This window comes from Lepus europaeus, chromosome 10 (assembly GCF_033115175.1).
Source record: "Lepus europaeus isolate LE1 chromosome 10, mLepTim1.pri, whole genome shotgun sequence".
Classification (NCBI taxonomy): domain Eukaryota; kingdom Metazoa; phylum Chordata; class Mammalia; order Lagomorpha; family Leporidae; genus Lepus; species Lepus europaeus.
The window spans coordinates 39,740,241-39,763,170 of record NC_084836.1 but is presented as its reverse complement, the minus strand read 5'-3'; the positions used below and the strand labels follow the sequence as shown (position 1 = coordinate 39,763,170).

At 42.5% G+C, this 22,930-nt stretch overlaps 2 protein-coding genes across 2 annotated transcripts in view; one reads left to right on the top strand and one right to left on the bottom strand.

The window, feature by feature from the left end:
- The window catches only part of LIN7A (lin-7 homolog A, crumbs cell polarity complex component), a 167,487-nt gene extending 146,791 nt beyond the window's left edge, over positions 1 to 20,696 (bottom strand). The window contains exon 1 of the mRNA XM_062203159.1: positions 20,615 to 20,696. Within this exon, the coding sequence (XP_062059143.1) occupies positions 20,615 to 20,696 (82 nt within the window). The remainder of the gene's footprint in view (positions 1 to 20,614) is intronic.
- ACSS3 (acyl-CoA synthetase short chain family member 3) overlaps positions 19,792 to 22,930 on the top strand; it is a 353,512-nt gene continuing 350,373 nt past the window's right edge. The window contains exon 1 of the mRNA XM_062203158.1: positions 19,792 to 19,870. The gene's annotated coding sequence lies outside the window, so the exon portion shown is untranslated. The remainder of the gene's footprint in view (positions 19,871 to 22,930) is intronic.

Genomic DNA, 22,930 nt, shown 5'->3' with positions numbered 1-22,930 from the left:
CTCTCTCTCTGCCTCTCCTTCTCTCTGTGTAACTCTGACTTTCAAGTAAATAAATAAATCTTTAAAAAAAAAAAAGAGGCCGGCGCTGTGGCTCACTAGGCTAATTCTTTGCCTGCGGCACTGGCACCCCGGGTTCTAGTCCCGGTCGGCGTGCTGGATTCTGTCTCGGTTGCCCCTCTTCCAGTCCAGCTCTCTGCTGTGGCCCGGGAGGGCAGTGAAGGATGGCCCAAGTTCCTGGGCCCTGCACCCGCATGGGAGACCAGGAGAAGCACCTGGCTCCTGGCTTCAGATCAGCACGGTACGCTGGCCATAGCGGCCATTTTGGGGGTGAACCAATGGAAGGAAGACCTTTCTCTCTGTCTCTCTCTCTCTCTGTCCACTTTGCCTGTCCAAAAAAAAAAAAAAAAAAGTAGCATCAGCTGAAGCTGGAGAAGAAAACAATTTATCACTAGAGGACCTGCCAAACCAGCTGAATTGAGGCTGTGGAATAATGGAGGCCACTGAAGGTATTAATGCAAGAGATGACATAATCAAAATAATATTTAAGAAAAATAAAAGACAAGATAAATCTGGTTGTTTTAATACTCAAGCCATGATAGTTTCCTCTTAAATTCAAGAGTCATTTCAGAAACAAGGCTATAGTATTAGTTAAAAGGAAAATGGTGCTAGTTGGTGGGCTTTTTCCTGAGTGTGCACATACAGAAATGGTGTTATAAAAACAATCCTTAGGGTTTTTAAATTTTCTAAATGAAATTGAACATCATTTTACTTTTTAAAACCTTTCAGAATTCTTTTGTTGTTGTTGTTTATTTGAAATGTGGACTAACACACACACACACACACAGGGGCGGGAGTAGGGATTCCATTCTCTGGTTCATTCCCAAAATGGCCACAGTGGCTGAGCCACACTGAAGCCAGGAACTCCATCAGGGTCTCTCACATGCATAGCCAAGGGGTCAAGTACCTGGGCCCTCTTCTGTCGCTTTTCCCAGGCACATTGTTAGGGAGCCGGATAGTAAGCTGAGAAGCAGGACTGAAACTGGCGCTCCAGTATGGGAAGCCAGCATTGCAAGAGGCAGCTTAATCCACTGCTCCACAATGCCAGCCCCTTTTCTCATTGTTTGAATTACCCTTTTCAAATTTGCCTATTATTTCAGCATCATTTTCTAAATTTATGGTCTTTTCGCTTACATTATATAGTTTGTGATTGTAAATATGTTGTCAGTCTGGATTCATTAAGTCGAAATCTTTCAGCTTTTTAAGCATACTCTTTCCTCCGAATTTCTGACTGCTCTCCCTGAAGCATAGGGTTCATTTATGTATTGGTTTGCTGTGGGCAATGACTCACTCCAATGTTCTGTCTGCCTCTGATGTGTTGTCAGTGCTTAATTGCGAGCGCACCTTTGGCAGGAATTACTTGTTCGAAGGGAACCCATGTGGATAGATATTTCATAACAGAGCTTTTGTTTTCCCCTCTCAACCTGCCCTAGCCTAGGACCCATTTCTTGATAGATGCGTTCCTAAACCAAGTGGCTGGCATATGTTCAGACTCAAGCTAAGCGATACAGTTTAGTTGATGGGAATGATGCCGATCGAATGCATCATCTCCAGCTCCTGCGTCGCTCCCAGCCATGGGGTTATTTATAAGTATGGGAACATTTATGCCCTTTTAATCTACTTCAACCAAATCATCAGCTCACATATCTGCCATTCCAGCTTTACTTTCCTTTACATTTCTGACACCAGGATATTACACTTTATTTGCAGTCTAAGAAACAGATTTTTAATTGTTTTATCTGGCATATTTTGATGTTTATAACAGAAGAGATTATGTGTTAGTCTGTCAGATTACCAATTCACTTAACTTAGTCTCTAAATTGGATTTTAATTTGAAATATAAGGAACAACATATAGAGACTCTGAATCACCAAATAGTTGCTTAGATGTACAATTAGTTACCCAAAATGAAGCAGAATGCAAAAAAAAAAAATGCTTTCATGTCTCTTTTCCCAACTGCAAAACAGTTTCTTAGTCTTCTAGGTGAGCATAAATTATACCTAATGTGAAATGAGTTAACTTTCAAAAACAGTAATAACAGAAGTAGAGAAGCCCCTCTAAGTAGACTTGAAACACAGAGATGAGTTGTGGCTCTGCAGGGGAACTGAGCATACTAAGTGTTAAATCAGGATCTTGAAAAAGTTCAAGGAAATTGCATATTATGAATAAATTCTGCATGGATTTCGATTTTTTGCACCAAACTACACATTTGTTTATTTTTCCAAGAACATTCTGAAGTACTCTCCTCAGGTGTGTAAAAAAACTGAGCTGAAGCTTTTACCAAATTGATAATAGGCCAAGTATGAGCCAGCATTGGAGTATAGGACCTCTGAGAGTGGCACAGACTTTTTCCCACAAACTTGCACTGAGTGTTGCCACAAAAGAGTGGATTAGAGCAGAAGACTAGAAGTGAATAACTAGAAAGCAGAATACTAAAACTGAGGTAAGAGGTGGCATGGGGTGGGAGGAAGGAGGCAGAGAATTGTCTTCATTCCAGAATCTTATACCAATATTATCAAAGGTGTCCCACCACTAAGAGTTAGGGACCCTCCATGGACAGAAGGCAGACCCAGAAAGCACCATCCTGGAGACCCAGGCACAGAGGGCCTTGGACCATGGCTGAGCCATGACCAAGAGAGACTTTTGTCCTTCATCACCAGGCTAGTAAGTGCCAAATAACAGGCAAAGCAGTAAGTCCCTGGTGGAGAGTGAAGGGCTAAGAGAACCCCCTTGTGATACATGTGCACGGCAGGAGGCTGCCTATGGAGCTCCTCAACTGGTTAAGCTGAAAGAAAGAAACATAAATTTGCTGTTTACCAAATTTTCAATGCTTTTAAAGCAGGAGTCCACAGGCAATTCTCTCCAAAGGGCCATAGAGTGAATACTTTAGGCTTCATAGATCAAATTGTCTCTGTGGCAACTACTCAATGCTGCAGTTGTAGCACAAAAGCAGCCATCAACAATCTGTCAACAGATGAGTGTGGGCTGTGTTACAATAAAACTTTATTGATAGACACTTAATGTAATTTGCATGTGTCACAAAATTTGTAAAAAAATATTTATTTGAAAGGCAGAATGAGAGAGAGAGAAAGAGAGAATCCTCCATTCACTGGCTTACTCCCTGAATGGTTGCAACAGCCAGGGGAAGTCCAGAGCCTGGAATCCATCTGGGTCTCCCCTGTGGGTGCAAGGGCCCAAGCACTTGAGCCATCATCCGCTGCTTTCCCAGGCCATAGCAGAGAGCTGGATAGGAAATGGAGCAGGTGGGACTTGGACCCAGAACTCTAATGGGACGCTGGCACCACAGATGGCAGCCCAACCCACTGCGCTATAACGCTGGCCACCACAAAACATTCTTCTGTCAGGTAATTCAACCATTTAAAATTGTGGAAGCCATTGTTAAGTCACCGGCTGGATTTAGTCAGGGGGCTGCAGTTTGTGAGACTGAATTTAATGCAAAATTAGTAGCAGTAAATTATGCATTTACAGCATAGGTATAACAGTAGCATAAAAGATGGGATGGAACAATTAGAAGTATATTGGATGTATAGAAATAATGTTATATTAAGGAAGACTATAGTAAATCAGAGAGATATATTACAAAATCTAGGATCATTACTACAAACAATAAATTAAAGACAGGTAAGATAAGAAAGGGCCTCCACTAATGTTGGATCAGAAAGTGTCACTTGCATATAAAACCAGTGATTAGTTGGAACTCCTACACATTTGGAAAGTTTGTAATTTATAGAGAGAGAATTTCAGCTTGAAACATTTTCAGGAGAAACTTTTAAGACAAAAATAATTAAATGTATTCTGAAGCTCTGAAAATGATGGAGAGTGATCTAAGGGAAGAAGCTTTGTAAACTTGTTAGTACATGTAAGGCGAGACTTCTAAGCCTGAGGAGGTAGGAGATGAAACTAAGCAGAAAAACGGGCTTGTAATGTGCACCACTATCTTGCCTCTGGCTGATCTGTTTAGCTACTTAAGGTAGAGGATAGTTCAGGCCAAAATCATGTTGAGCTCAGGATCAGGCAGTGATTAAGACAACGTGACACCGTCTTGGCTCTGCAGTGCTATGGGCTGTTTGTGTTCCTCCAAAATTCATCTCCGATGACAGTACTAGAAAGTAAGACATTTAGGATGTTATTAGTCCACGAAGGAAGAATCCTGCATGAATGAGATTGATGCCCTTATAAAAGCGGCCACACAGAGCTTCCTTGCCCCTTCTAGGACCTTGTGAGGACATGGCAGGAAGGCGCCATGTAAGAACCAGGAAACAAGGACTAAGCAGATACCACGTATGTTAGTTCCTTGATCTTGGAAATCTCAATCCCCATCAACTGTGAGAAACAAATGAATGTTTTTGTAAGCTACCCAGCCTGTGAGGTTGTGTTCTAGCAGCCTGGACTAAGATTGACCGCTATAACAAAATACCATAAACTGGGTGGCTTTAACAACTTAGATTTATTTAAAATCGATCTGAAAGTTAGAACTCCCAAGATCAAGTAGTCAGCAGATTTGGCCTGGAAAGTGCCTTGGTCAAGTTTATGGACAAAAGCTTTCTGCATCCATCCTCTCCTATTTGTGTGTGTGTGTGTGTGTGTGTAGGCATGTGTGTAGAAAAGGGACATGAAGTGGGGGAGGAACTGTGGTCTCCACCTCTTCTTATAAGGATAGTAATCCAGTAATCATGCAAAATCTACCCTCCTGATCTCATCTAAACCCAAGTACCTCCTAAGGCTCTACCTCCACGGATACTATCACATTAGCAGGTTAGAGTTTCAGATATGTATTTTGGGGGACAGGACCACTCGGTTTATAATACATACTCATGTTAACATTTTCCTATTGGTATTTATCACTTGGATGCCAAACTGGCAATATTTGAAAAACGTGCAAAATCCAAAGAAACTGGGTATCTTACTTATTCAGAGGCACGTGTCTGTCAACTTCAACTGCCTAAAATAATCCTGAGAAGCTGGGATGCTGACAAAGTTCCCTGTCAACTAGCAGAGGCAGGACCTCGGGATTCCCCTATTACTGAACACTAAGTTTTACTGCTTCATTAGTTTGTCTTCCATTATCTCTTGGCAAAAAAAAAAAAAAAAAATTCCAGAGAACATATGCCATACCGAAGAGGGAAAGGAAACAGATCCTATGTATTTCGTTAAAAATAAAATTTTTGGCTTTAAAAATAAGTTGCAGTTTTCTGTGTTACTTAGGTAAAACACTGCTTCCACATTTAGTACTAGACAAGAAAGATATTACTCTGACCACTGAAATCCATGCTCTAAAACCCCAAGGCATGTATTTAATGATGACGGGTAAGCAAAGTATGTTTGTACCCTTCAAGATACTCAGAATTAATCTTTTAGGGAAAAGAAAAGTTCCAATTTGCAGTTCATGCCTGAGGTTCGCATTGTTCTGTGCTCCTAAATTCCTCTTTCTTCTTTCTTGGAGGCAGATTCTGTAGGAGAGGGGAGTTGGGGCCCTGTTACAACTTTTTCACTTCCTTACTGAACCTGTCAACATTCTGGGTCTATAAAGAAATTTTATTCGTACATTACAGATCAGCAAAAGGCAATCTTAATGTCACAGTCATTATTTCTTGGTTCCCTGGCACATACTGGGTAGAAGAAATAGAATATTGTTGGTAGCTTCTTATAATTCTGTCTGTTATAATTTTTACTCTAGGAAATTAACAACCACTTTTAACAAAAAGCACAACCATTTATGAAACACCTGCTCTTTGCCAATAATTGTGCTGCACATTTGAGGTTTATCATTTAAATTAATCTTCACCAACATCAGTATACATTTTTTTATAAGCATTGGAGAAAGTGCTATCATTTTTCTGGGGCAACATGCTCTCCTGTTGTGCCTCCTAGGTGACTTTCTGTTCTCTGAAGCCTTGGCAAGTACCTCAGGCTCTGCTGTTACTTACAAGTTCATATTCCTTGGGGTGTATATGATCTTGCCTTTGACAATGTGGTCTAAGGTCTCAATAATAAGCAGGGCTGAGCACCAATTCCCTTTATTTAGCCTCTGTATCCTTCAATTCCCAATTCCTCAAAATACTAATAGTACCTGCTTCATGAGTTTGTCAGGAGGGGTAACTGAAACCAAACATGAAATACAATGCCTAGCATGTAGTAAATTCTCAATGTGTGTGAGCTGTTGTTAAAATGCTCAAAATATAATACCATAAATAATCTGCTTAATGTCTACCTTGATCCCTAGATAGCTGGTTCTATCCATAGCCCTTGGCTTGGTATCTGGTACAGACCAGGCTCTCATTTGCTTTTTCTCAAATGGCCAAGTGAAGGAAAGAGGAGTAAAAGGAATGTATCACTGTGCAAAGTGAGGGTCCTTTTTCCCACATAAGTATGAACAAAATGAAATGTGGACAGAGTAGGCATAGGTTTTCATAGTCAGGAGGGGGCAGAATTACAGCTCAAGTCCATGTCTATTGAAATCTGAAGCCCCTGCATTTTTCATATATTTCACTGGAAAAAAAAATGCCCGGACCTAGGAAGAAAAGGCAGGGAAAATCAATTGTAATTGAGTGCTAACTATGGACCTGGGGCTGTTCTAAGCACTTGTATATAATTTCTCAGTTAATGACATCCTTCTGAGGTAGAGACCATTAAAACTTTCAATATTATATGTGAAAACTTAAGTACTGAACGGGTGCTAATGGGTCAAGTTTATATAGCCAGTAACAGATTGGGATCTTATGGACAGGAGAGGCTAGATAGGACTGGGACCCAACCTTCTGGATCCAGAGCTCACAGCTCCAGTTGCCACATGTTTGCCTCTTACAGCATCATGGGATGTTCTGCAATTAAATAGAATCATAAAAATATTCATAAATCATTTCAGAAAGTATTTTCCCCTGTTAAGTATATAGTACATTTCATTTATTTATTTCTTAAATGTATTTGAAAGGCAGAGTAACAGAGTGAACAAGAGAGACAGGCAGACCTTTCATCCATCGATTCATTCTGCAAATGCCTGTAACAGTCAGGACTGGGCCAGGTCAAAGCCAGGAGCTTCCACGTGGTCTCCTAGGTAGTGGCAGAAACCTAAGTATTTGGGTCATCATCTGCTGCCTTCCCAGGCACAATAGCAGGCAACTGGATTGGAAAAGGGGGCGAGGCTTGAACCTGAGCACTCCACTGTGGAATGCAAGCATCCCACAAAGTGACTTAACTCTGTGCCACGAAGCCTTTTCATAGCTGTACGAGTACATGATATATTTATAACTTCAAATCAAAAACCACTGTTTGATGCCATTTTCCAATTTGTTCTTCACCTTTTGCTTGTACATTGCCAGACTAATTCCTAGAAGGTACCAGTTCTAATTTTGAGCAGAACAAATATAGGACATTATTTTCTTATAAAAATCTATCACCTTGTGGCTGGCGCCGCACTGCGGCTCAATAGGCTAATCCTCCACCTTGCGGCGCCAGCACTTCGGGTTCTAGTCCTGGTCCGGGCACCAGATTCTGTCCCGGTTGCCCCTCTTCCAGGCCAGCTCTCTGCTGTGGCCAGGGAGTGCAGTGGAGGATGGCCCAAGTGCTTGGGCCCTGCACCCCATGGGAGACCAGGAGAAGCACCTGGCCATCGGATCAGCGCGGTGCACCGGCCGCAGCGCACCAACCGCAGCGGCCATTGGAGGGTGAACCAACGGCAAAAAGGAAGACCTTTCTCTCTGTCTCTCTCTCTCACTGTCTACTCTGCCTGTCTAAAAAAAAAAAGAAAAAAAAAATCTATCACCTTGTATCCTCTGTTCATTTATCTAATATTACCACCAGCAGCTATGCAATATTTTAAGACAACCCACCAATTTATTCAGCAAACATTTGAGTTCTTATCTTTCAGGCAATGTGATAGGCAATGGGTACACAAAGATAAATATAAATAAACTTGCTTTTAAGGTGACAAGAATAATCTGTGTCTTGCAATAAGTGTGCTAACAGTATTTATTTTAAAAGTATTACTGAAGCACTATGAAAAATGTGATTTGAGGGAAAGAGTGTGTTGTCAAATTAAGTTGAGTATACAAAAAACGGCAGGCATATCCAAATGCTTCCTGCTTCTAGAGAAAACCAAAATCACCCAGGGCCTGCTTCTTGGTACAGACTGAAGGTAGCACATCTCTGTCCCTTCTTCTGGCAGGACACACAGGTCTCAGGACAAACATAATGATCATTGTTGAGCGGTTGCCAGCATCAGCCCTGGTCCAGTCACTGCTCGTTTTGCAGTTTGCCATTTTACAGATAAGAAAACTGAGATTCAAAACAGTCAAATAACTTTGATGGAAGTTGCAGTGCTACGAAGTAGAAAAGCTGGGATTCAAACTTGGGTAGACAAGCTCTCGAGTGTATGTGTTCAAGGATCCTGTGGTTTCCCAAATAGGCAATAGTCCAGACGTGAATTAGAGAAAGATTGGGCGCTAGAAGAGAACAGCAGTAGAATGTCACCTTAGAATTTGTGGAGTGCCTGCCACCCATTATCTCATTTATTCCTTACAACAAATCTTGTAGATTAGGTATTATCACCAGACTGCATTCTTCCTTTCTGTTCCATTCCCCCTTCACCTGTTATGTTTTGGTCACTGCTTTCTTTATATATTTATTAAAGATTTATTAATTTATTTGATAGAGTTAGGCAGAGAGGGAAAGAGGTCTTCCATCCTCATGTTCTCTCCCCAGTTAGCCAGAACAGCCTGGGCTGGGCCAGGCCAAAGCCAGGAGCCAGGAGCTTCTTCCAGGTCTCCAAAGTAGGTGGCAGGGGTCTATGTACTTGGGTCATCTTCCACTGCTTTTCCCAGGCATTTGCAGGGAGCTGGGATTGGAACTGGAGCAGCAGGGACACAGACTGGTGCTCATATGGGATGTTGGTGTAACAGGAGGTAGCTTTACCTGCTATACTACCACGCCAGTCCCTGCTTTCTAATGCACCCACCAATGTGATCATCTATGCACTTGCTTTTTCCTCTTCTCAAAAAGCATTCTTTTCCCATCTTCACACAGCTGTCTTGCTCTGACAGCACGTCCTCACTACCTAAGTAGCTCTCAGTCCCTACAACTCTTTACTTCTCATCTCCACACTTACTAACTGAAGTCTGATTTCATACTATTTGTGTACACTCTTTAAATATTTTGTTAGTCTATCCTAACCATCACATAGAAAAACAGCACCATGAACAGAATCAGTCCAGTGTCTTTGGTTCTGTATCCCCCATCCCTAAACATACAGTAGGTACAGTGTGTGGTAAACATTCATATATATTAACTACATTTGTGTTTCTACATTTTTATTTTTCATGTTTCTGCCTTTTCAAAGTTGTGTTCACTGTTGTTAGCTATGACAGCTTTCACTTACCTGGATGTGAGGTTGTTTGGACATTATTTGGATGTAGGATTACTGATTCATGCAGATCAGCAATTGTATCTCTTTAGCAAACTCACACCTTCTAGAGTTTTTCAGTTGATAATCAAATAATCTGAAAACGACACCTTTGACAATTCTTCTTTAATTTCATTACTTGCTATTTTTCATCTTGTAGCATTGCTTACATCATTTTTGTACTGTTCTTTATGTTAATCAAGATTCTCAATCTTTCATCTGTAACTGCAGTATTTGTCATTGGCATGTGATGGCTAGTGTTTATCATGTTAAAGAAGTTCCTTATTCACATTTTTTTCAAAGTTACTTGTTTTGAAATCAGATATTAATATTACCTTTCATCACATGCCTTTATCAAAATATACTGAGATTGCTGACTTTTTTTCCTTTAAACTTTTGATCTTGTAAAGAATCAACAATCACTTGTTTGCTAATGTTGAATGTTCCTTGGAAATAAGTGGTTCTCAAATGGATGAGACAGTACTGCTCTTCAGTTAACATGATTCTGTAAGTATTGAGATTTAGGTTGGTACTTAATGCCTGGAAATTAGGGATACTAAACCCCTTTCCTGACAAATAAGTTTAATGCCCCAATTATCAGTGCTGTCTCATTTGAGAACCACTGCAATGAATGAGATAGATGTTTCGGTGTTTTAAAACACTAATGTGATTAATATGCTAACACAGAGTGACTTCCAATTTTGAATCATTCAAGCATTTTTTAAAAATAATCCTTGCTAAGTTATGGTATATTAGTGTTATACTATGTTACTAGTATTAGATAGCCTTTTATTTTAAAGAGATATTTACATGTTCCGTATTTTAATAATAATATTGCTCATTATAAACTTATTAAATCAAACCTCCAATGTTTTCCAAATCAGTTATTCTTAGACAAGATTGTTCTAGTCACAGAGCAGTTGATGAGTCTCACATTATAATATGATTCAATCTAATTAATGAAAGCTACATTAATTTATATATATATTTTATTTTATTTAAGCTTTATTTATTTATTTATTTGAAAGGTAGAGTTACAGAGAGGAAGCGGCAGAGAGAGGTCTTCTATCTGCTGATTCACTCCCCAGATGTTTTGCTTCTGATCCAGCTCCCTGCTAATATTCTTGGAAGGGCAAGCAAAGATGACCCAAGTACTTCAGCCCCTGACACCTTTGCAGGAGACTCTGGTAGAGTCCCTTGTGCCTGGCTTCAGCCTGGACCAGTCTTAGCTATTGCGGCCACTCAGGGAATGAGCCAGTGGATAGGAGATCTCTCTCTCTCTCTCTCTCTCTCTCTGTCTCTATCTCTGATTCTCTCTCACTGCCTTTCAAATAAATAAATCTTTTAAAAATATAATAATATGCCTTATATTTTTCTTCCAGAAGGAAACAGATACATAGATCTATACAGTTTCCTAAAATGCTTTTATTTTTTGTTATTTGCCCATTAGCAATTACTGCTATTTTCCAACTTTCCCCCAAAATCACTTTCAGCAGTCCTGTAATTATATTCCATAGTTCTTCACTGCTGTTGGACAGACTTAGCTCTGATTTGATCTCCCCCATCTAACTTTGGGACTTAAATTTTCGGGCTATTTTGTGGCTACCATTTTTCTATCCTTTATGGATAAAGGTAATTCTCCTAAAGATAATAGAAGATTTTCATATTGAAATTTAACCACCACCACACTGGGTAAGTAATCAAAAATAGCAGAACTAGTTGGACTTGAAATAGCTACAGTGTTTCTAAGGGAAGTTATCTTCGGTTTGAATTAGAAGCCCTAGTTCTTGTCCAAGCCAGGTAGGTATCTGAGCAGAACTTCAAAATAAGCTTTACTCTCAAATGATTTTTTTCAGTTGAAACTTTGGATATATTTATTTTTATTAAGAAACGCTTCAAATCAGGTAGCACATTGCTTAGCAAAACTCAATCAAAAAACAAAAAATAACTTTTATAACACAGACTAGAAATAAAACACTGATTGCATCAATCTGACTTTTTTCAAGGCTACATTTACATTTTCCAAGAGTGATTTCAAATTAAATCCATTTTAACTTGTATATCAACAAAGATCCATCACTCATCTATTTCTTGGTTATAAAAATAATACAATGTAGGTTATTTTTTTTTAATTTGACAGGTAGAGTTATAGACAGTGAGAGAGAGACAGAGAAAGGTCTTCCTTCCATTGGTTCACCCCCAAAATGGCCACTACAGCGGGTGCTGCACCCATCCGAAGCCAGGAGCCAGGTGCTTCTTCCTGGTCTCCCATGCAGGAGCAAGGGCCCAAGCACTTGAGCCATCCTCCACTGCCTTCCTGGTCCACAGCAGAGAGCTGGACTGGAAGAGGAGCAACCGGGACTAGAACCTGATGCCCATATGGGATGCCAGCACCATAGGTGGAGGATTAACCGAGTGAGCCACGGCGCCAGCCCCAATGTAGCTTATTTGTATGTGTTGAGGGGATATCAAATTCTGTAGCATTCTCCTTACATTAAAAAAAAGTCATTTGAGGCTGGTGTTGTGGTACAGTGGGTTAAGCTGCCACTGCAATGCTGGCATCCCATATGGGCACCAGTTTGAGTCCTGGCTCCTCCATTTACAATCCAGCTTCCTGCTAATGCACCTGGGAAAGTAGTGAAAGATGGTCCAACTTCTTGGACCCCTGTACCTATGTGGGAGACCCAGATAATGCTTCCTGGCCCAGCCTGGGCTGTTGCAGCCATGTGGGGAGTGAATAAGTGGATGGAAGAGCTCTCTCTCTCTTCCTCTATCTTTCCCTCTCTCTCTAACTCTACTTTCAAATAAATAAAATAAATCTTAAAAAAAAAGAAAAAACTCTATTTAATCTGTACTTGACATTCGTTTTTCTGCTCCAATTCACCAGTTAAAACAGCTGCAAGTATGCAGCCAACGGATTCAGAGCTATGAATATCAACAGCAACACCTCACATCCTCTTGTCGCTCTGGAGAGCACTCCTCTCTTAGGAGTTTCCACTCACACACACTGGCAAAGTGACAAACTAACATAGGCACTACTTACACATTATTATAGGTTGAAAGGGGTTTTTTGTTTTTTCTTTTGGTATTAAGAATACTCCATGGGGGCCGGCGCTGTGGCACAGCCAGTTAACGTCCTGGCCTGAAGCACCAGCATCCCATATAGGTGCTGGTTCGAGACCCGGCTGCTGCACTTCCGATCCAGCTCTCTGCTGTGGCCTGGGAAAGAAGTAGAAGATAGCCCAAGTCCTTGGGCCCCAGCACCCATGTGGGAGACCCCGAGGAGGTTCCTGGCTCCTGGCTTCAGATCAGTACAGCTCCGGCCATTCTGGCCATTTGGGGAGTGAACCAGCGGATGGAATACCTCTCTCTGCCTCTCCTCTCTCTGTGTAACTCTGTCTTTCAAATAAATAAATCTTTAATAATAATAATAAAAAAGAATACTCCATGATAGCTAGTCCAGCTAAGTCAATTTTATTCATTGATTCACTCAATCAATGAACAAACATGTAGTGTGCCAGTTATGTGCCACACCGTGTGCTGGGTTCTGCACAAAAATCCAACATGATTTCTGACCTGACTGACGGCATGTTCTAACAGCCGGATATCAAGTATTTAAAAAAACAATTCTCTCCAGGAGATACAGACTTTGCACAAGTAACACCATTGCTAATAACCCAACACACCTTACCATTTGACATTACTCCCTAAATGGTCCGGTCCATTTGCCCAACTAAATAGCTAGTCACAGTTGTGATCCATGAAAAAAGATCCCAGAAACAAAAGCCTTAATTTCATGAATGATAGGTGCACACCAAATACACCTCTCAGGCTACAGACAGCTGACACAGCAAACCAGCAGGTATTCACTAGAGTACTTTTTATTTTTCTGCAAGCCCTATCATTAATTTATGTATTTCTTCTAACTTTCAAAACTTGATATAAAATTCTCCTTATGGAGTGTCATTCGGCCTAGTACTGAGATGCCTGTGTCCCATATCAGAGTACCTGGGTTTAACCCACGCTCCAGCTCCTGACTCCAGTTTTGCAGCAATGTAGAACCTGGGGGGACAGTGGTACTGGTTCCTGAGACCCATGTGAGTGGCTCCCTCCCCTACCCAGAAGTATCAGGTACTTTTGAACTGAACCAGTGGATGTGAATGCTTTCTCTCTCGCTCTCCCTCTCCCTCCCTCCTCCTCCACCTTTCAAATAAAAAAATAAATAAATAAATGAAAACTCTCCTTGTTTTGTAGTAGAAACATATTGGTGATTTGGGTTCTTCCTTTTGTAACTTTTCATTTACAAAAAACAACTCAGATGTGGCAACATTCTGACTCCTGGAAGGTATTCCATGACTCTATAGCACAAAATGAAACAAACAACATTGAAGTGCTCCCCTAAAAAAAGGTCAATAAAAGTAATTTTTGAAATGTTTATTAGGGCCAAAGAAAATGTGAGAAAGCAAGTGAGCACTTAACATTTGTAGCCTAAACCCTATCTGGGTGCTGATGTGGGAAGGTGTTAGGACAAGGGACATAAAATATACTTGGCTCCTCTTTTTTCTTCCCTAATCAAAACCATCAGGGCATGCATCTTTCAAACCACATAAAACTAAATTTAATTGTTTATTTTCCTTCTTTCTTGATCTTGCTTCATGTTGGAAAAAATACTTAACAAGGAGAGAGAGAAGGGGCAAGCCCCTTTGGACTGTGAGCAAAAGCAATTTTCAGGCAAATACAGATTTTATAAAAACTGGTGACTACAGCTGATTAGAAAAGCTATAGGCTGCCCAAGGCTTGAATTGGAAGATACATGAAGTAATAAGCTCTGCATGCCTTGAAAAGTGAAAAGGGAAAAGAGAAAATTTTAATGTATCACAAATCCTGTGAAAAGTGTGGCACCAGTGGGATTTTCATTTACATTCCATTTTTGTTCTTATGGGTTTTTTCCCCTATAAGGTTGAAATCCAGAAAATAATAGCTCTGGGTTTTATATTTCACATTTTTAAAGGACAAAAGTTGGGCTTTTTCAAAAGGGAAGGCACACTAAGATTTGTTTAATTAATACTTTAAATTACAACTTAAAGAAGCCAAGAAGCAAAGATTTCAATTTTTGCAATTTGTCCAAATTAAATTAACTCACAAAAAGAGTCAGATGATAGTAATACCAATCTTTCATCTTAAAGAGATACTTAAATGCAGATTGTAAGCTGCTGGTTATGTCAAAAGGTAGATATCAAACATTTTAAATTACAAAATTTCAATAAACTTCTGGAAATGTTTTAATTACTGATTTTACTCCAAGAGTTGGTTTTGCATTCTTTGTAGACCAATGCGTTTTTAAAATACCATTTGATTTTAAAAATTAGGGAGAAAAGATAAGCAAAAATGAAATTTGGAAGAATTCTTTCATAGTTTCATTTCTGACCTTGAGGTGGAAAGTGAAGGAGAGTTGGAGCTCTCCTACTTAAGACAGTGGCTAAATTCACACAGTATTTAATATAATGAGGCATTTCTATATTCTTTAATATGACAGTATTAAGCATTATGGATTGCACCTTGCCTCATTCCCTAGAGTTTAGCTGAAGGTCATTCCTGGTTTTAGAGATTAAAATCTAGGCAAGCTAACCTCTGCTGTAGGGGGAAAGTTGCTGTGGGCATTTTAAAGTCTGGAAGGAAAGAATTCCACACTAATCTCCTTAACAGTATCTTTTGGCCATAAGAGTAAATCTCATGTACTACTTCCTGAACGACTGACCACATCAACCATTAGACTGAAAAATTAATGTCTCATATTGTGGTCACTTGGATTCAACATGTAGATTTATGCAGAGTGACATGTAAATTACAGTGCTTAGTATATATTTGAAAATCTAATTATAATATATGTTATTCTAGCCTAGCAATAAGAGGGAAAAGCTATTAAGTAGACCTCCTTTGGTATGCATAACCAAATTTCTGCCCCAGAATGCATCCATAGAGTTCAATTATTTCCTGGTAATTTTATTTTTGATCATTTTTTTTTTTTTTTGGTTATAGGTGGTAGCAAAATTGTGGATGTGAATTTGGGAATGTACTTTGTATAAGTCCTCTTTTTTATCTCTCCAAAGGTTTTTCCTAAGGATCCTGTTAATATAATACATCCAAAATCGATTTACATTTTCCTTTCTCCGTGAGTCTTCCTTTACCAACACTACCTAAAGGTCCATCCCAATTATTCCGGACCACAATGACATGTTTGTTTTCATCAGAGTACTTTGTGTGTTCAGCTCATCTGAAATCCAGAGGATAGGAGTCTGACATAGTGGTTTAGATACCATCTCCTACACAGAATGGACGGCTTGGGTTCAAACCCCACTTCCAGCTCCCAACTTCAGTTTCCTATTACCACAGGCCCAGGAAAAAAGCAAGAGATGCCTCAAGTAATTGAGTTCCTGCCACTCACATGAGAAACATGATTGAGTTCTGTGCTCTCACCTTCTGCCTCCGCTCACTCCTGGCCATGGAAGGATTTAGAGGGTGCAACAGAGTGTACACTCCCAAATGAATAAATAATTCTAAACTATCCTAAATATGAGTTGCATCATCTCTCCCCTGGCTACCAACCTGATGCATCTTGTCTTCCACCATTTTGCCCCTTGCTCACTTTTTCACACTTGACTTCCTTGATGTTCCCAGGATGCACACACGAGTGTGCATCTACATCCTGAACACATTTCCCCAAGTATCTTTAAAGTTTCCTTCCTCACTTAGGATGGCTTTCCCTGACTCATAAATCTAAAACAGCAGCACCCATCACTCTGTTTTATCCAGTTTTATTTCTTGTCCCTAACACTAATAGTTACGTATGTATACATATTTGCATGTGTGCACATATATATATATATATATATATTTGTATGACTTAACTTATGTGATTAAAGCAAAACTTGGTGTAAGTAACACTTATTTGTTAAATTAAGTAATTCCTTCTTAATTACCTCTCTCTACCACTAGACTGTTACAGACCATAAAAGCAGAAACTTTGTTCATGGTATTTCCATAGCATCTTTTAAATAGTAGGTGATAAACAGATATTGAATGAATTTTTTATGTGGGTGTAGGAGTTCTTTAGTCTCTTTCCCTTAGTGGGCTGTAATTACCACAAAAAACAGACTTATGTCTGTTGAGTGCTTCAATGTATACTGATTCCACAGCAGGGTCCAGTTTATGAAAAATGTAATTTGAAATCCATCCACAGCTTATTGATAATACACACTTGCTACAAATTGTGAAACAAGCACTCAAGAAGTAGAGGACAAGGGTGAACAGGAACCTACTCTGGCCAAAGCCACCCAGGGATCCCCACACGGTTAACGTGACGTTTTCATGGGTGGATGGAAGAGTTCAGTACAGATAGAGGGTCATGAGAGTCTGAATTCACCCTGAGGGTTATTTCAGGGTTCAACCTGACCCTTGAAATAAATTACTTCCCGAAGACCCAAGAAGCCAGGTGCATACTTCTAAGGTTTATAAGTTCACAGTGTATGCCATCTGAATTCGGGGAGAGGTAAATCTCTGGACAATGATGCCACTAATATAGTGACTTTGAAACCATCTCATTACTTCTGTCATGTTTTTCATCTTTAAAATGAAGACACTAGAAAAGAGCTAGCAACCCTAGAATTGTGGCGTATGGACTTAGATTCCCTGAGATGCCTTTGGAAAGCTTTGCCAAGCATCTTTCTTCCTTCCTCTCCTTTGCTCATCTTCCCAGCATTCTTCTTGGTTAAAAACCACACTGTTGGCAAGCAGTGTCTGGGTAGAAACTCATCATGTGTATAGGGTAAAGGGAGGTTAAGCTCCAAGGGCCCGTGTTATCACGTTCATCTTTTCCAGGACCAAAACTATGAAACTATGAACTGTGCTTCAGTTCACTAGTAAGGCCCTGCATTTTAACATTGCTTAAGTTACTGCTTTCCTTAGCTTACACTACCTTACAGCAATTTCTGATTTTATCATTAGGGACTGTGACAGATACTGAGAATTCAAAATGAATTTGCAAATGGGCACCATGGTATGGTGAAGTGGGATAAGCCACCACTTGCCACTCCAGCACGTCAGACTGGAATGCCAGTTTTCATCCAGCTTCCTGCAAAGGCACTTGGAAAGGCAGGAGAAGATGGCCAAGAACTTAGACCACTGTCACCCGTTTGGAAGACCTAAATGGACTTCCTGGTTCCTGGCTTCAGCCTGGCCCAGTTCCTGCTATTGCAGGCTATTTGGGGAGTGAGCCAGCAGGTGGATGATCTCTCTCTCTCCCCCTCTCTGGTACTCTGCCTCTCAAATAATAAATAAGTCTTTTTAGAAAAAAAAATGATCTTTTCCTCAAGGAGCTCCAGTCAATGGGAGATAAATGCAGTCCAATGGGAGGCAAACTCAATAGAATGTGAAAAGAGCTTTGAAGAGGCCAGAGCAGTGGGTAAATTTAGAACCCATCAAAGGCTAGCAAAAGTGGCCCAGGAGAGGGGTGATCTGGAAAATCTCCCAGTAGATAACCAAAAACTGTGTCTTAACGTCAGTTAACTGAATTGTCCACTGCTAAATCTGCACTGTCAGAATCATCTAATCTGAAGTCCTGATGTGGCACAGAAGAAAAGTGATGTCCACAGAGTTTAGCTGGCTCATACGAAGTGAATACGAAAGTGGCGGCTAGGATGCAGAGAAATACTGATACAGAGAAATACTCTTTAAAAGACATCCTTCTTGGGGCCGGCACTGTGACTCAGTGGGTTAACGCCCTGGCCTGAAATGCCGGCATCCCATATAGGCGCCGGTTGTAGTCCCGGCTGCTCCACTTCTGATCCAGCTCTCTGCTATGGCCTGGGAAAGCAGCAGAGGATGGTTCAAGTCCTTGGGCCCCTGCACCCGTGTAGGAGACCGGGAAGAAGCTCCTGGCTCCTGGCTTCGGATCGGAGCAGCTCTGGCCGTTGCAGCCAGTTGGAGAGTGAACCATCAGACGGAAGACCTCTCTCTCTGCCTTTCAAATAAATAAATAAATCTTTTAAAAAAATAAAGATATCCCTCTTTTTAAGGAAATATTTTAGAAATCCTTCTTATAAGCTTAATGATTAAATATCATCATTTCAATAAGATGGAAAATGTTTATAGGTAGACTTCATATGCAGCAGTGTCTAGATTGCAGCCTGCATGAGCTGCTGGGGAACTTATTCAAACTCGTCTTTTCTGCTTGCCTCCGGAGCTACTGCATGGACAACCACACGGAGGACAGGCACAGTGGAGAATCAATCTTGAGGCGGCAGGGTAGTAGGTTAAGCCCGCACTGTGGCTGCATCGCATACCCCAGGGACGGGTCCTGCGCTTCCCATCAGCCTGCAGTGGATGCATCCTGGGAGGCAGCTGATGTACCCACAGGCACTGGGGACCCTGTTACCCACATGAGAGACTTGGATGGAGATGGGGGCTCCGGGATTCAGCCAGGCTCAGCCTTGGCTGTTGCAGGCATTTGGGAAGTAAAGCACAGAATGGAAGACCTCTCTGCCTCTCTCTGGACTTTAAATTAAAATGAATAAACAAATGTATTTTTTAAAGAGTAAATTTAATGAGTATCTCCTCTTAACAACTGGCTGAGGCATCCTAGGGTTAAGGTAAAACCCCAAAAGTGTAATAACATTATTAGCAGTAGTAGTAGGCATAGTATATAAAATTACTCAGGAATGCAATATTCTTGGAGGTTTCGCTCCTACCATCATCGTTTGACTTGGGATATTTAGTGACTGTGATTTTCATAATGGGACAATGTAACAGCTCATCACATTACCACAGAAGTACTTGGGAAATCCATAGTTTCTAATAGCTTCCCATCTGTTGGGCTCTTAGTGGCGATGGATTTATCCTGCTTAGTGCAGCTGCTGATATTGGGGGTGAAATCGTGGATTATACAATAGATTTCTGAGCTCTTTAACTACAGTTGCATGTTTGCTGGTTTGCCAATCAACGTCTCCTAATATAAAATCAATCATGCTGTTATTTTGCAACTCTTACCTAAGTAAGGTTACCATGGGTTCACACAACATCTGTTCTCGCACCGAGAGAGAGTTAAAAGTCAAGTACCGTCTCTCCAAACTAAAAACCTCAAACTCACAGCAGGATGCCTTTTTTTTTTCCTTGCCCCAGCGTCCAGTTTAATCCGCCAACAAGAACATTTTCAGAGATACATTGGACTAAAACATCTTTCCCCAGAGCACACCATTTCCAAATGGCCGCCCAGGGTCCTAAGTCCGGCCGCTGCGGTCGGGGACTAGCGGGTGCCCTCCTCTGCAGAGCCATGGGATTCAAGCGCCCTCACAACCGGACAGTGAAGCCAGACAGGAAGCCCGACCACCCCAGGCACAGGTACAGCCCCGCTCTGGTGCATCACCGAGGCCGGCCGTCACCGCCCCAGGATAGAGTCCCCGGGCTCGGGGAGCCGGGCGGCGGGGGTCCTGGGGAACCCGCACTGTTTTTCCGTTCAAGTCGGAGGGCAGCAGCCACAGGGTCGCGGGTCACAAGTTGAATTTTAATCCACCCTGCGCTTCGTACCCGCGCTTTCCGCAGCACGGGCACCGCGGTGACAACCTGGCTGGGAGAGAACCAGCTTGGCTGGGGTTGGGAGACGCGGAAGAGTTGCTACCGACCGGGCGCTGTCAGCGGCCGGAGCAGGGCGACCCCCGCCGCGGTGGCCACGCGAAGCCAGGGAGAGCCGGGCTCGGCGGCGCGGTGCCCCCGGCCCGGGCACAGCTCCAGCGCTCCGCGCTGCCCTTTCGGCAGAGGGCAGCTCCCCGCCGTGGCAGCCTGCGCCCGGCTACCCCCGGGGAGCGCCCGGGCAGCCGCCAGGACACCCTCGCCCTCCGGCGCCCGGACAAACTTCCTTCCTCCCGAGTCCGCCGGCCGCGCAGGCTGGCAGGCGGCCCCGTGGCCACCTCGTCTCCGGCCAGCCGGGAGAGCCGCCTCTGCCCCCTCTCCTACCCCGCGCATCCGCTCCAACAAAGCCGCCGGCCGGGGCTCGACCCGGCCAGGGGCCTGGCGGGGGGACTTGACAGCGGCAGAGGGGGAGGCGGAGGGGGCGCAGGGGCCTGGCGGAGCGAGCCGCTCCCTTACCTCTGTCCAGAGTGAGCGGCTGGACCACTGTCAATGTCGCCATGTCTGCCGTGGGAGCCGAAGTGACGCTCGGCTTCAGCATCAGCAACCGCTTGTAGTGAGAAAAAGAGGAGGAGATTGGGGGCGGGGGTGGAGAGGGAAGACGGAAAGGAGGGGGCGGAGGGGGGAGGAAGGAAGGTGGCGGTGGAGGCGAAGAAAGCTTGGGTGGGTTGGTGGCCAGATGGAGACGCAAGTGTTCCGCGCAGCGGCGGAGCCTCCGACGCGGCGCGGCGCGGCGCGGCGCGGAGCAGGTACCCGAGAGCGCCTGCCTGGCCGGGCTCCGCGGAGGAAGGCTTTGCCCTAGAACTTTGCTATGCCGCCCCCGGGAGCGCTGGGTGGGTGCAGCTGGCGCCTTGCTCTCTTTCAACTTTCCACCCAGATAAAATGGTCGGAGCAAGGGAGGAGAGCGGGCGGGCGGGCAGGCGGGAAGAGAGGGGATTTGGGGGAGGGAGGTGGGCAGGCGAGATTTTTTTTCAGATGTAGAGAAATTGTCGAGCCAGTCATCTCATCCCCTTCTGGTGTTGGGCTCAATGACATAGTTGCTGTTAATTTCTGTTGAAGTTGTTTTTTTTTTTTTTGGAATGTTGACTTATAACAGTATACGAGATAACTGACATAAAGCCAGGGTTCCATCCGTAGGTACGTTTATCGGGGACCTGGGTGTAAATTTATTAGAGGTTACTTAACCTTTGAAATCAAACCAATTAAAATATTTTAAATAATAAAAAAAAAAAGATCAGTTCCTATAATGAAGTTTATGGGACATGGACCTAGCACTTTTTCTCACTGCCGTATAACCAGTTGTTATCCAAAGGTGGTACTGATTAATTAACACAGGTGCCAGAAATGGAGCTAGGGGTGGTACTACCATGGGCCAGGCCCTGATTTGGGGGCGTGGTAGAGCCTGCCTTCCTGAAGCCTGAGCTTTGGTAGGAGATGTTGTTGAAAAGGCTCACTTGGGAGTCAGTTGAGCAGGATTCTGTTGCTCCCCCTTTGCGCCAGGAGACGGACTGCTTTCACTGGCTTGCACAGTAAGGACTGATTTCCTGATCATAAAATTAAGAAGCACAGAGAAACCTTCTATGGGCAGAGTGGGCGTGACTGTGGGTGCAGGACTGGTAATGACAAAGCTATCTCCATCCCCTTCCCTGTGACACAGCTGAAGTGTTTGGACTAGCAATAAACTCTTAAAGGCAGACACTGCTTTGCAGCAAAATATTTGCATATAATCGATGCCATTTTCTTCTAATTACATATGGATGATTTCTGAAGGTCTTTTCTATCCTAGGGTCTTACAACTGAAAAACAAAAGTACCATTTCACCAACAATGACAAGGTTAGAGATGACTGGCCATACACACACTTAGCAGAGCCCTAAAGACACATGAAAATAGTTCAGTATGTGTTCATTTCGTGTTTTTAAAAGAACTCTGATCTCGAAATTCAAGACTTGCTTAAGTGCCCTTCAGCTGTCACATAATCCCTCACGTTCCTCATTCGTCAAAAAAGGGACATGAGGACACTGATCACGCAGAGGGAGTTAATTCTGTCCTGCAGCCCCACTCACTGTTCTGAGTGTCTCCTTGGATCATACATGTGAATGTGCTTTGAACACAGTAAAGAATAGGCACTTTGATTCAGATAAGCGTTCATCCCACCCGGGCTGTGGCGAGCACTGTGTTGGGGCCTGGTTGTGAAAGCGTGGTGAGATAGGGCCCTCTCTGGACTTTGCTCAGTCCCTGTTGGGAGACAAATTCTGAGCAAGTCATGAAAATCTGTGCGGTTCATGCTCTCTGCGCGGTAGAAGGGAAGTGTTGTGGGAGCCAGAGGAGGAGGAAACAGCTCTGGTTGGTGATCATTATTCACATCCCTGGAATTAAGCAACACAGTAAAGTGGAATTGTGTTCAGTGATATCCGAGTGTGTTCCAGGGTTTTGCACAAAGACCAAATGTCATTCCACAATTAAGGATGAAGCAGTTATACAAATCCCTTGGTCACTAATGTAGGTCTTTAAACAACATACTTAGTTAGAAATATGGATTTGAGTAGCTTGATTCATACAGTTAAAAGTCATCATTCTACCTGTTTTCAACACAAATCCCAGATTGTCAAGTTGATGAAGGTAGCATTTTTATATTTGGGTTTCCTGGACTTGCGCCACGAGCTCCCTAATGGGAAACTTGCTCCATCATTCTTTTATGATGACTCTGTGTAGCTTTTTCTTTGGGATGAAAAGGGAAAGAAAAAGGAAATGCAAATCACCCTATTTTCATCAC